This window comes from Equus quagga, chromosome 3, assembly GCF_021613505.1.
Source record: "Equus quagga isolate Etosha38 chromosome 3, UCLA_HA_Equagga_1.0, whole genome shotgun sequence".
NCBI classification, from domain to species: domain Eukaryota; kingdom Metazoa; phylum Chordata; class Mammalia; order Perissodactyla; family Equidae; genus Equus; species Equus quagga.
In genome coordinates this window covers 31,267,313-31,282,620 of record NC_060269.1, presented here as the reverse complement: position 1 = coordinate 31,282,620, position 15,308 = coordinate 31,267,313, and the positions used below count along the sequence as shown (strand labels likewise).

Genomic DNA, 15,308 nt, shown 5'->3' with positions numbered 1-15,308 from the left:
ATCTCCTTTATCTTACTAACCTGGCACACATCATAGATATGTTCACTGTATGAACCACAAATTCCCAGTGGCCCGAAAAGTAGGCTGGGCATGTGTTCACCCACAAACTGCTGTGTTTGGAGCTGAGACAGTGATTTGGGGGTGATAGTCAGGCTTCATATTACTTAGGGCCTCCTGGGCCTCAGAGAAGGAAGAACTTGTCAGTTTTCTTGTACTCCTTCTGGACTCTAGCATAATACCTGGCATATAATAAGCACTCAGTAATGTAATCCTTTTCCTAAGAACAGCTGAAATTGTTAACAGAAAATGACATGATTACATTTAGAAAAAGGAAGGTAAGTGTGGAAGGATAAAACAATTTAGCGGATATTGTTGTTTTCTACGCTAATAATGATGGTGGTTTAGGTCAGAAAGGTGGTGGGGGAAATGCAGAAATGTACATATGTTTGAGATTTTTAGGGAGCTAAAATTAACAGGACTTGGTGATAGGTTATATCTGGAAGTAAGGTGTTCAGGATGATTCAAATATTCTGACCTGCATAACTGAATAGATAAGTATAATTCATTGATATAGGAAATAGTGGGCAAGTGCCAGGTTTAGAAGGAAAAAAGGAGCCCTCTTTGGCTCTTATTTGAACCATCTAGGTCCACGCTATCCAACTACTTGCTCTGTGTGGCTGTTTAGACTAAAGTTACAATTTGTTGAAATTAAATGAAATTAAGAATTTAGCTCCTCAGTAACCTTAGTCACATTTTAAGTGCTCAATAGCCACATATGGCTAGTAGCCTTCGTATTAAATATCACAGCTACAGAACATTTCCATTATCACAGAGAACTCTACTGGGCAGCACTGATGTAGGATAACCAGCAGTGGCATCTATAATTTGAAAAAGGAGGGCTATAGTAACACACAACTCTCCTTTCTTCCTGCCCGTTGGAATTTATTGTGGAGAATGAGAAGGCTGACATCAAGCTTTCTACTTTATAGAAAGATAGGCATAAGATAGAAATGTTTTTGATTTTTTTCCAAATTGGTAGTATCAAATTATAGTCACACACTGCATAACGACGTTTAGGTCAACGATGGACCACGTATACAATGGTGGTCTCATAAGATTAGTATCATACAGCCTAGATGTGTAGTAGGCTATACCTTCTAGGTTTGTGTAAATACACTCTATGACATTTATACAATGATGAAATTACCTAATGACACATTTCTCAGAACATATCCCTACTGTTAAGTATGACTGTCATGTGTTCTGTGCTGTAATTTCTAGTGGGAAGGAGATTGTGTTATGTTTCTAATGGAGAGTCCACCTAGCATAGTAGTTTAAAGCATGGGCACCAAAAACAAACCTTCTGGGCTTAATCCCAACTATGCTACTCACTATTTGGATTTGACTTTGGCTAAATTACTTACCTTCTCTGAGTCTCAATTTCCTCATTTTAAAAATAAGGATGATAATAATAATAATATCTACTTCAGTGGGCTGTTATGCATATTGAACGAGTGAATATTTGTAAGTCTTATTACAGAACGTGGCATAAATAAGTATAGTGGGCTCTGCATAATTGTGTGTTAACTGAATAGAAATTACATAAGAATTTGTTTTGTTGTTGACATTCCAGCAATTATGATAGGTAAAGCTGTCTGGTAAGTGTCCACTTGAGAAAAATCTTTGAACCAGCTCTCTATTGACCTAGGCAGAAGTTCCATTCAGATGAGTCCCCCAGATGGAAGGTTCCAATCTTGTCCTCCTATTCAGGGATACTTTCTTGGGAGAAACCATGCTCCCCAGGAATTAAATTAAAAAAGAGAACAAGATTTTCAGTCACAAGACGTGGGTGCAAGTCTTGATTCTGCAACTTACTGGCAATATGACATTGAACAAGTCACTTTACTTCTCACTTATATTGTTCTCATTTATCTACAGCAACGTTGTTCAAGAGAATTTTCCATGATGCCAGAAATGTTCTATACTGTACTGTCTAATATGATAACTACGTGACTTTTCAGCACTTGAAATATGCCTATTTCGGTGTGACTGAAATTGTAATTTTGCTTAGTCCAGCTCTGGAACAATTATCTATAAGGATTGTTTTGAAAATATAAAAAGAGATACATTCTATACAAAAGTAACATTGATTACCTGCAAAGTTTTATGGCGTCCACCACAGAGCCCTACTGCCAACATTTTGTGGGGCCTCCTGAATCTCATCTATTTATGAAACTTCACTGGATGACATCCATACCCCAGGTCCACGGTTGGGCACTGCAAGGGAAAATACCCAGAAATGTTTGCAATTTCTAAAAGTATATGCAGGAATGATGAAAAAATGATGAGAGCTCTAGCATACTTTCTTGCTTTACCAGCCTTTCAGTTAGTAGTTTTCATGGTCAAGCAGAAAGAGTAGGTGTGTAATTAATATATGTGAATTTGGGAGAAGCTTCATATCATCTGCCACCACTTTAAACATAAATGGAACACTGAGCTTTAAGATATTAAAAAAATAGGTGTTGTCCATGTTTGGTAACTTTAAAACAAACTTCAAAGTGTAAATAAGATGTTATTTAGAAATAAATAAATACCTAATCACCTTTATCAGGAACAGCAAATAGACTCTCAGGGTAGAAGAAGACATACTTATTATTCCTCACTTTTTTCTAATCCAGTTACCGAAAATTAAATTATAATATCTGGCTGTTTCTCAGATACAAATAGCTTCTGTGGTTACAACTAAATCCTGTAGTTACTGTGTCCCAATTCTTAGTCTTCGCTTATAACCTGAAACTTTCTTGCGTGTGCAGTACAGCAGTCACTTAATTTAAAGTGAAAATCAGAGTGAATGACCACTCAGAATATCCAGTCATTTTTCAGTGAAATTGTGGCTCATGGATTGCAACATTAAGCACATTGTCATTTTCAAAAAATGCATTAAAAAAGAAAAAGGCCATGATTTATGGATGCAGTTTTTATCCCTGTTTGGGTTAAAGCACAGAAGATTTAAACTGTGGGTTGAAAATACTGTGAAGCTTGACATCTGATTGAACTTTGTTCAGTTTTATGGTGTCACCCAACCACTTTGCAAAATTGAAGCCCCCCCCCGACCTGCCAGTCATTTATGTAGTCTATTCTTCATTGACTATTTAGTATTTAATTTTTTTTCCTAATGGGTAAAATTTTTTATGACTTCTTTTGGGTTTGATTTAAGGTCAAATTTTTCTTAATGAATGAAAGTAGTTTGGCTATTAAACTTTCCACCTGTGTACCCCCATGTGTAGTTTTAGAGCGTATCTACCAAAGGCTCTATTTAAATTGTATAGCTATTTTTATTCTACAAAATGGTATTCTACAGCTCACTGTGGGAAAATATTTCTATTTACTTTGATAGTAACAATTTCAAATAACATTTTAATACCTTTCTTACCGGGCCATAGCCTTTGGTGTATAAATTTTTATTGGGTTATTTGGTCTTACTAGACTCTTGCAAATGAATTAACTGTTATTCTCAGGGAATCTTTATTACAATAATTACTTTTCATAATTTCAGGAACTTTTGAATTTACATACCCAGATTTTTAATGTTTATTATATTGACTTCACACTTCTAATGAAATGGTGCTCACATGTGGAGCTCTGGCCTCAGAACAAGAGAGATTTCTTGTGCATGTCCCTTAGACAAACTAAGCATCTCTATAGTTGTTCTTCTTTTGAAGAAGTCGGCAGAGTATTTGCAACATGTAATGGGAGGGATAAAAGGCCATGAAAGAGCCTATATTCTGAATGTTTCCATCCCCTCCCCTTTCCCCCAACTTCTTTTGTACCAAGCAGAGAGAAATCTTTGTGATGGAATCCCTGTATAGTTAATGTATTAGTCAGGGTTCTCCAGAGAAACAGAACTAATAGGATGTGTGTGTATATATCTGTATATATATATTGGTATATATATTTGTATATGTATATGTATGTATGTATGTATAGCGTGCACACTAGAGAGATTTATTCTAAGGAATTGGCTCATACAATTACGGTGGCTGACAAGTCTTAAGATCTTCAGGGTGAGTCTGTAAGCTGGCAATCCTGCAGAGCTTGTGGTGTAATTCTAGTCCAAAGGCTAATGGTCTTGAAACCCAGGAAAATCCAATGTTTCAGTTTGAGTCCAAAAGAAAAAAACCAATGTCCCAGTTCAACGTCAGTCAAGCAGAAGGAATTCTCTCTTCCTTGGGAGAGGGTCAGCCTTTTTGTTCTATTCAGCCCTTCAACTGGTTGGATGAGGCCCAACTGAATTAGGGAGGGCAGTTTGCTTTAATCACTCTGTCCACTGATTCAAATGTTAATCTCATCCAAAAACACCCTCATAGAAATGCCTACAACAACATTTGATCAAATATCTGGACAATTTCTGGTCTGCCCAAGTTGACACATAAAATTAACCATCACAGTAAGAAATGCCATATAAAGGTACATTTTCAAATCTTTCTCTGTCCCTAAGGAAAACTTGACCAATCCAGGATTACCTAGATCATAAAAATTTAGAGGACTCAACAATGGCTCGTTTAGCTATTGTATCTATCCATTTATGTGAGACAAAACTCAGTGTTTTACTTCAGGATTAGTTTATATTCTGACTTTATCTCAAATTTCAGGAACATCTAAGAACAACAATTTGCATTCACACCTTTCATTCAGTCAGTCAACAAGCCTATATTGAAGACTTCCCATGGACTAAGGACTGTGGTAGGACAAAAAAGATGAATCAGACAAGATTCTGCCACTCACAGGCTCAGAACAAATATTCCCCTTGTTAGAATTCTCCCCTTGAATACATCATCAGTAGGCTTTAAAACTGTGTTTTAAATAGAAGCTAAACTTTCTCCTCTTTTAACTATGTTCTACTTTGGTGATTTTAAACTTAGTTTTATTTTTTTAAGAGCAGAAACTTTTTTTCTCCAAACAGACGGTAGATGGAATTCCAATATTAATCAGAGATTCACTTGGAGCTGGTGAGTGGCTGGAGTAAGGAAAAGGACCTGATGACTGTCCATGTACTTGGCTCCTCTTATGTCCAAGGCCTACCCTGTCCCTTTAGCCACAATGGCCCCATGGGTGTAAGGAACGAAATTTAAGAATCGTTTATCTGTTTAATATTCTTGCCAATGTTTTATGCATTGTATGTAAAAACCTTAAATCAGGTTTGGCTATTTTTCTTCCAATTCCTTGTGACTCATTTTTGTTCAATTATTTGTCTTCATTCTTCATAGAGTTGTTTGGGTTTGGGGTTTTTTTAAATCTCAGTTCCTCTTCATGTTATTCAATAGTCTGTGTTTCAAACATGTTATATGTTTAGTAGTGTCTTGCATTATGGAAGGTTCAGAGGATCATAATGACCTCCAAGAACCTGCAATTTTACTGAAAAGTAAAAGCATCTCTTTTTGAAATATTTAAATAAAATAAGACCAAAAAAAGCCATATAGACAAAAAGTGCATCATAAGGTTGTTTCCAGAGATCTGTATGAATATTTCATCAAATATCAAGAATGTCATCCTTTATAGTTGTAATGCCAAGATCCATAGAGAGTTAGATACTTCTCAAGTAGGCCTTAGCAATCACCTGTCTCCTTCAGAGATTTATTTTATATGGTTTGCCTTTTATATTTGTTAGTAGCGAAGCAAAAAGGGAATGGATGGAAGTAAGTGACAAAAAGATGTTTAATGTGTAAGAGGCCCGAGTTTATTAATATTTGAATGTTCAGTCTTTTCTTCCCAACTTCTTGTGTTTACCTGTTGGACTCTTGGAGAATTAGAAGGAGTTGGAGATAGGGTAGAAGTTTTGTTTTAGAGACAGAACTCTAGTGAGAGTAAATTAATGAATTCATAAGAGAGTGCATGTCTTTAGCAGGGCAGTGGATTTTCCAGAAAATATTTGTTGTTATGAATGTAAAGGTAGCAATGAAGGGGACAGCTTTTGAAAGCAGAAGCTGTTGTTACTGTGAGTAAAATAGAATGTTCATAGATCAGGAGGGATTATTTTAAAAGATATTTTTCTGTGGATTAAAGATTCATTTGCACAGCTCATCCCCTTTGCCATTCACACCGAAGGCTTTTTGAAGACGTGTTAGCTATTGGATTAGAATATTGATGCCAAGATTGCTGTTTAGGTAAAAGTGGCAACACACAGACACTGGACCATAGGGGTCCTCTCTACGCATCTCATAATACTGGACAGAACTATGCACTTGAACATGTTTTAGAGAATATCACTTACCATGCACTGCATACTAGTAGCCATGCCATTCCTACTACAAGATTCAGAGATAAAAATCCCAAATTATAACTTATCCTTTGTTCAAGTTAATTTTAAAGGTAAATGAAGGTTTACAAATGCAGTTCTACAAGTCTATAGCCTAGATTCCAAACCCTGCTCACTCAACATATATTCCTTAAGTACCTTCAATAAACAAGGTGCTCTGCTTTTTGTTTTTTATTTTCTTTGTTTGTGTTATGTGTCTTCGTTTTTACAGTGGAGACTTATGTGGAGTGGGGAAAGAGTGGACATGGGGATTGTAGCCTGAAAGCCTTACGGTATTCTAGTGACTCTGAGACTAACAAGCAGTTTCATTTATATGCCTCCATCTATGAAACAAGAGGTTTCAAATTATTCTCTGAACTTCCTTCCAACTGTAACATTCTGTGAGTTGATGGTTGTTTTATTTAACTATATCAAAAAGGATATATTAATTCTGGTATCTCATGACTTGGATAATCTAATAAGATGTTTTGAAAATGAAGGAGATGCTAATGTTACAGTGGAATAACAGGTGTAAACTGGCACATATGGTTGCTTCACCTCTAACATGTTGGTACAATGACGAATAATGGGGGAAATCAGTAATATAACACATATGTATACATACACAAAAAAAACCTTTTTCGTCTGTGCACATAAATAATTGTTGTGCCTTTGAACTGTATTTATGATGTACATCTCATTGGGGCTTTTTGTCTAGTGTATAATCAGCCACTAATGATCACTAATCATATATGTATATATGTATATCTGTATATTAGTGGAGAAGCAGAGTGTGTCAAATGGAGGAGGGACACTGCAAAAGATCCCAGCTGTGTTGCAAGCCCTAGGGTCCATGACCAAGGAGATCCAGTGGGGCTGAAAGTATCTGTGATGAGAAACGGTGCTGCTGTGTGGAGTCTATGGCAATTCCAATAAGAAAATTTCAGTGCAGACCTTTAGGCTTCTGGGATGTGCAGGTGCCTCCTGCATCAGGGAGCTACTTTTCATTTGAAAAACAGCCCCTGTTATGATACCGGACCCTAGTAGAGACTGAAAACCTGACAATGGGACACAAAGTGACTCTGACTGGAGCTGCCCATTATGAACTGGGTGTCGATTTGATCCCATTGTGTGGTGTAAGAGTTAGATGGGAGTGATACATTTGGAATTGGGCTCACGCAGATCCAGACGGTATGAGCATATATCAGGAAGAGACATCCCCGAATCTCATGCAATTGACCTCGTGTCAGTACCTCTATTGCATGATGCTTCTTTCTCATCTTGCACCTATAGCTTCATGGGAGTTTTCATATGATTAACTCATAGAAGAGGAAAGAACTCAAACTCTTACAAAGATAGATCAGCCTGATGTGTTAGGTGGACCTTAAAGTCCAGTAGTGGAGGAAATCCACTCAGTGGGCAATTCTGCAAAACAGTATAATTGTTATTCATTTAGAGGGAGAGATGCCTGAGGTATGGATATACATTAAGTATTGGCAGAGTGAATGGCTTCAAGGGCCTGGGAAAAATAAGACTAGGAGATTGGATACAAGGAGACGGGGCAAGGGGTATGTGGATAGGCTTATAGGCGTGAGCTCAAAGTGCCTGTATGCCTGGAGTCATGCCTATCAGAAAACAAATACTACAGAGGAGGCTCTCTACAACTAGCTGGATGTTATCACCTGCCTCTGGATATTAGCCAGACTCCTTTCTCAGATACCCCAGAGTTTGTGCAATAGACCCATGAAAAGAATGGCCTTGGTGGCAGACACAGGGGCTATGCATGGACCCAAGGGCATGGGCAAGGCTGATGTAGCTACTGTCACTGCTAAATGTTAGATGCCAGAAATAGAGTGACAATGGACACTAATATGATACCATTCCTTGGGGGAGACCCAACAGCTATTTAGTGGCAGGTCAATTAAGTTGGATCCCTTTGACCTTGGAGAGGTCAGCAATTCATCCTAAGTAGGTGAACCATGGTCTGAATATGTGTTTGCTTTTCTTGCTCAGTGTCTCTGCCACCACCCATATCTGATGGCCTACAGAATGCCTGATCCAATAATATGGCATCCCACATAACAGTCTTACCAAAGGACACTTGCCACATCAAAGGAGGTGCAAAAATGAGCTTGTAATCACTGTATGATACACCACCCAAAAGCTACAGACCTGGTAGAATGGTGGTGTAATATTAATTATGAAAGGCTCTGCTAAGGTACTGTCCTCCAGAATGAAGTTTATATGCTGAACCAACAGCTGATACAGGATGTTGTGCCCACCATAGCTAGAATACACATCTCTGGGAAAAGGGCGGGCCCCTCTTACCATCAATCACAGTGCTCTGTTAATGGTTTTATGCTTCTTTTCCCTACAACCTTAGACTTTGCCAGTTAGACTCCTAGTTCTTGGGGTGTAGGTAGAGGCAGTTCTGTCAAGGGACCCACAAAGAGTCCCACTTAATGGGAAGCTATGATTGGTTCTGCATGTCATCTGGTTACCATGCATTTCTCACTACAATGGACCAGCAAAGATATTAAGAGATACTAAACTTATCATCATGGGGAAATAGGTCTTCTGCTTCACAACCTGAGTAAAGAGAAATATGTCTGGAACTTAGAAGTGCTCCAGGCCCAGATGTGAATGGGAAATTGCAGCAACCTGAGAGTCCATGAGAGCAAGGAAATTAAGGGCCTAATACCTTGGGATTAAGGTCAAGTCACTTCACAAGGCAGCAACCCGGACCAGCTGAAGTGCCAGTGTAATATGAGGAAAATCTGAAATGAGTGGTAGAGGAGATTGGTAATGAATATCAATTAAGGCCCCAAGGATCAGCTAGAGTATTGAATACCGTAGCTTGGTTCACTACCTCTCTTTAAGTCTTTGGGGAATTGCACCTGGTCATCACTTTGAAGGATTATACTTGGACTTCCCTCATAGGGAAGACATGAGGGATGCTGTTTTATATGCTACCTGGATATCAGAAAATGGTGCACGTGTAAGTTGTGCAAGGGATTGCCTGCCCTGGGCCAAGTTTATGTGCTTTTCTATACTGGCTCAACTCTAACCTCTCTTCAAGTTTTGACTGCTTACTGAATGGAGAGCCACAGATATCACCACCATTGTCATCTTATCTCTTAACACCTCCAGCTTTATTAGCCTCCCTGAAGGTGAAGACCAGGTGTTACCATACCTCCAGTGGCTGAAAATATTGTGAGTGGTTCTGGCACCTATGCCTTATAAGACCAAACCCAGGACAGTTCTGTCTCCATTGGGATGTCTTCCCCAGTGGCCACCCAAAGGAGATAGATTACACCACTAGAAGTATGGAGGAGTTAATGTCTCATAGGATGTATCTTTACCAATGAAATATGGAAGATGGTAAGGAACTGACATTTAAATACCTTTTCTTCCATATAACAAATTGTTCCAAGTATGCTATGGTTCCATATGACATTTCTAGAGTTGTTCCACATGACCAAGTCACCAGCCATGCTTTCTTCCGAAGTTCTTCCCAACTCAGTAACATACCACCTTATGTCTGCTTTCTCTTTTTCCCTGCACACTTCTCTTCTTACCTCCCTTTTGCGCACCCAAGATTGCTTGATCTCTGATCCTGCCTTCTAGAGAACTTGGATTGAGAGACAAAGCAAGGCTCTTCAACTCCAAAGTTTTTGTTCACTGAGTAGCAAATTAAAATATAGTATAAACAGCTCTAACCTTCCCCATTGAAAAGTTTACTGATTTGGTGTACTCAATTATCTCCCCTTTTTATCTATGGTAATGCATTAATGTAAGTAATTTCTTTCATTTCTTTTTTGAAACTCACAGCTACTCTCTTACTCTGCCCCATTTTGGTTTATAACATTTTTATTACTTTGCTCTGATTTATTACACCTTTACTCTATAGTTTCCCTATATTTGAACTTCTTTCAATACAAAGAAGCCTTATGTTGGTTATTTGTCTCTTTCAGAATGTGATGCTTTTCACTTCCAGCTCTTAGAATAAACAAGCAGTGAATGCCAGGTTTCAATTGTGTATTACTGTATATAATTTTTGACATACCGGAGGAGGGTGATAAATTATATATAACAGTTTATGAAGTCCTTCCAGCTTATCTCCAGTCACTCCCCACAGAACACTAAACTCTTCTGACCACACTTTGCCAGGCTTGTCTTAGGAAAGGAGATGTCCCCCATCCCAGGATCCCACCACGTAGTCCGGGGCTTCTCTATCATCCTTCCTTTCCTCCCTCACCACCTCTCTTCTAATTATTCTTTCTGATAAGAATTCAGAGACAACATGAATTGTAAACCCATGGTGCATCTCTTAGTGTTAAATAGGAATCCTTAACTAATATTTTCATTATAACTATATATTGGAAATAAAGCCTGAAACCTTACATATTAAGTTGATATCTCACACTTACTATCTATCTCATATTTGACCTAATTGTCCCGGATTCTTCTAGACTTGAATGTTTCAAGCTTTTGGAATTGTGTGTTTGTTTTGGTTGTTGTTTTGTCTTGAACATAAAGTACACATAGAGATCTTGACTCCTCAATTCTTCAACTTTCTCTCCTCTCTCTCCCCACCCTCTTTGGTCATGAATTTTCTTTACTCTCATTGTCTATTGATTAATTACTTCTCCTCCCATGAATGTTGTGTGATGAAAGCTAATCTATGGAAAAGCTGAGAATGAGATTAATGTTCACAAAAATTGTAAAGATGTCGATGAAAGATGCAGCAATGCTACATTGCATTCCCATTGAAACTAACAAAGGCAACTACAAACATTTGAAAGCAAGTCACATTTTTGCACACCATCCATTATTCTCGCATTTAACAGGACGTTAAAGATTCTACATCTTCTGAATTTATTAGCTTGGTATTTAGCATGTTTCACAGCCAAAATAGCAAAGAAGGATCATTATTGCTGGTTAAATTAGCTTCATGAAAATGTTGTTGGTAAAAGGTTACAGAAATGAATAAGAGATCTAACCAAGCAGCATATTACACTATTTATCATTATAATTTAAAAAGGCATTCTGATTGTTTAAATTAACTTGGCTAAAGGGTAGAGAATTAGATAAAAGTTAATAATTAAAACCTAAATGGCACAATTAGCTCTTCCTTTTGATAAAGAAGGGACAAAACATATGCATTTGGTATTTAAATTGTCCTCTTGGGAGAAACTGAGGCCAATAAAATCATACCTGATCGTACCATTTATGGGCTTTAAAAAAATTTTACAACTATGTTATATATAAACTGGATTACCTGAATATCTTGCATTTCTTTCAGATGTAGATAGCCCTTCCTATATTATTTTATTTAGGATGGTCAAGCCTAGAACTTAACTGTTTTCCTATGGAAGTTTAGTGTTTGTTTTTTAACTGAATAGTCTATGTCTGTTAAGGATGGTAAGTCTTGGCCATCTTTGTGAAATTTTTATCAGTGGAAAAATTTATTTAATCTGTAGTTTTTTTTTGCTTTCTGGCATGCAGAATTTTTAATGTTTGTCTGACCTAAACTACTCGTATCTTTCTTTGTGGTAAAATTATTTTTTTTCTAGTAAGCACATAGATTTTTCCTGGAAGGGATAGTGAATCAATTTCTTGCTAGTTTGGCAAGCCTGATTAAGTCTTCCATGTCTATAAACTCAAGATCAAAATAAATATATTATCCTCTTTTCCATTCTTAACAGAAACCAGGAGCTAAAAGAACTTGGTGAGCTTTCTCCCCACTGGGACAATCTACGGAAAAATGTCCTTACTCACTGTGATCAAATGGTGAATATGTACCAAGGAATTCTGAAAGAACTTAGCAAGGAAACAGGTGTGAAAGCAAGAACTTTACATTTTCAAACTGAATTGCATTTCATGCATGTTATGTGAAAACAATACAAAACATTGTTATAGATATAAAAAAGCCAAGATTTAAAAGAAAAAAGCTTTTATTTCTAATTCTACCATCTTGTCATGAAGAACAAGGAAGAAAGATTGCGCTATTTTACTTCATGGTATTATTATAAGAATAACTGAGAAAGTTTTTTAAAAAGTTGAATTTCTGAGAAGAAAAGCAACTGAAACAGGATATGTTTCTCTTTCTGAAATTCTTGTAACATTTTGCTATGTCAAATGTACTTTTCAACATATGTGCACACACACACAGGCATTTATTATTTATTTACTAATAATGTTTAGTTTTTTTCCACCTAGGGTCCTCTTTCAAATCCAGCAGCAGCAAAGGAGAGAGAACATTGGAATTTGTTCCAGTAAATCTACATCTGCAAAGAATGCACGTACACAGCCCTCACTTGAAAGGTAGTAAACAGTATTCTTTCAAAAATTGGCAAATTATGCTAGTGTATACTTCTTTAAAAAGTTTGACTATTGACAGAATTAAAAATTTTAGCAGTTATATAAAGATGAGACGAAATAATTGAGGCTGATAATGACCCTAAATACTACAAAAGTGATGATTATATTTTTGTTGCTGTGTTTCTGGGCAATACTTTGGAAATGTGGCACCTGAATTGTTACAAGTGAATATGAAAAATGAGTGTTAGCTTCCCTAAGTAATATCAGTGACGGCTAATAGCTACCAATTGTGCTACTGTTGGATTAGGAAAAAAGAAAAAGGAAAAAAAAAAGACTTGTTCATTTTGTACCTGTCTTAATAAACCAAAGCCCAAAGGTATGCTGCTTCTCTGACTTAGTGGTGACTATCAAGAGAATTACCGCTTTCCCTATGAGAAGGGGGTTTATCAGATATGAAGTGGTAGAGTATTTTCGATGTACTCAGTTATAAGAAACACCTTTTAAGGAAAAATGTATGGATTTTTATAAACATACCTAAATAGGGTCCAGAGTGAACAGTATGGTGTTATATTCACTGCCATTCTACATAATTCCTTGCCACATCCTTATAAAATATATTTTAAAATATTCTTCTCATCTCCTTTTTCCTTTAACTTATTACTGTATCAATTTTTATGATATCTGGGTTGACTATCTGCCTCTATTTAGCAGCAAAAGTCCATATTATGCCTGTTATCTAGCATCATTGCTAATGATGCCCTCCACCTCCTTTCTCTCTCAGAAGTCTCTGGGTTTGAATGATAAATGCTATGGTCATCCTGCTAGTACCCATCTTCCTAGGGAGAAAAAGTTACTTTAGATGATTAAATCCTTCCTGGTAATTGTACCGACACACACAAACATACACAGATACTTCTAAAGACTCTTTCTCACACCCTATTTTGTAGCCATTGTGACAATATAGAGGTTACAGTTTTTAAAAAAAGTTAAAATGAAATCTCTGTTTCTGCTTTAGAATCATCTGAAGTTTTATAATCAGGAAAATTAAACATATTTCTAAGTTTATGCATAATTGTGTATACATAATCACCTAATGTGCAAGTTTAAGTGTAGTTATAATCATTCTGATGTATAATTTTATTATTTTGGGTAACCCTTATCAACTATCTAAAATTTTGACTTGGATACTTTTCACCAAAAATTACATCAAATGAAAGAACTGAAATAAAAATGAGATGAATTGGCTTAAGGCATTTAGGAACTCTTCCCTGATTATGGAGCGTCTGTCAATAGTTTGAACATAACAACATGTGATGGTTTTAAAAATCATCAAAACCAAAGTATCAACACGTAATAAAGAAGCTAAAGTACTTAAAAGGGATCTGACAACCAACGTAAATTTTTTTCTAATGGCCAATATGAAAAGGCTTTTATGATATAGTAAAAAGTTTATATATTTTCGAGTGGAACAGAATTGTACTTTTTATATATCTTTTTACCACTTTTTATATATGACTGTAAGTCTGTTATTTAATCTTTCTAAGCAGTATTGTCCTCTTCCTGATTAAGTGAATTAGAGGATGTGTAAAATACCTAAAATGAACAATAATGATTTTTATGATACATGTGACATTTGCCATCACTGGAACAAAATGGATCTGTCAGTTTTATCAGGGCTGTTAAAATTGGAGGAAAGTCATCAATTAAGAGCCTAGTAAGAGACAATGAAATCTTAACTAAGGAAGTAGCCAGATTTTGAGAAAAGATGATTTAGAGAGGCATTTTGGAAAAATCATCACATGCAAGGACTTAATGACTGTTAGAATGAGGATATGAGAGAAAAGGATGACTCTGGCTACAGCCATGGATGGATAGCAGTGGCATCAAATCAGATAGTTTGTTGGGACCAAAGTGATATGAATTTATATTTAATTTTGCATTCAAATATTTGGTGATGGTCCTTAAAATACTTCCACCAAAAAAAGGAGAAGTTAGTATCTAAGTGGCCTCTTACTTTACACTTACTTCTTGAAAATGAAAGAATCATTTACATTATACTGTTTTTTCCAAGCTGTTATCTGAAAAATAGATGAGAGTGAGCTAGAATGAATGCAATGCATTTAATTTCTTCTGCAATTTGAAAGGAATAAACTGGCAGCTTAAAAGAAAGAAATTTAGAAAAGCAAGCAATGTTTCTTCTAATTAGTTTGGTTTGGGATATGTATCAGTTTCCCAGAGCTGCTGTAACAAAGTACCACAAACTCAGTGCCTTAAAAAACAGAAATTTATTGTCTCACAGCCTGGGAGTTCAGAAGTCTGATATCAGGGTGTTGGCAGAGCCATGCTCCCTCTGAAACCTTTAGGGGGTTCCTTCCTTGCCTCCTCCCAGCTTCTGGTAGTTTGCGTGCAATCTTTGGTTTTCTTTCGTTTGTTGATGCATCACACCAATCTTCTATCTTCACACGGTGTTCCCCTGTGCATTTTACATCATCTTCTCTGTGTGTCTGTCTTTGTATCCAAATTTCCCCTTTAAGGACCCCAGTCATATTGGATTAGGACCGGCTGTAATAGCCTGATTTCAACTTGACTGCATCTATAATGATCCTCTTCGAAAAAGGGTCATATTCTAAGATATCTTTCTTGGTCATATTCTAAGATAGCCCATAACAGGACATATAAAGAGATTTCT

General features: G+C 36.6%; 1 protein-coding gene across 2 annotated transcripts in view; it reads left to right on the top strand.

Moving 5' to 3' along the window:
- The window catches only part of INPP4B (inositol polyphosphate-4-phosphatase type II B), a 749,608-nt gene that overhangs the window by 570,009 nt on the left and 164,291 nt on the right, over positions 1 to 15,308 (top strand). For both annotated transcript variants that reach the window (XM_046657053.1, XM_046657054.1), the window contains 2 exons: positions 12,004 to 12,134; positions 12,518 to 12,622. In XM_046657053.1, the coding sequence (XP_046513009.1) occupies positions 12,004 to 12,134; positions 12,518 to 12,622 (236 nt within the window). The remainder of the gene's footprint in view (positions 1 to 12,003; positions 12,135 to 12,517; positions 12,623 to 15,308) is intronic.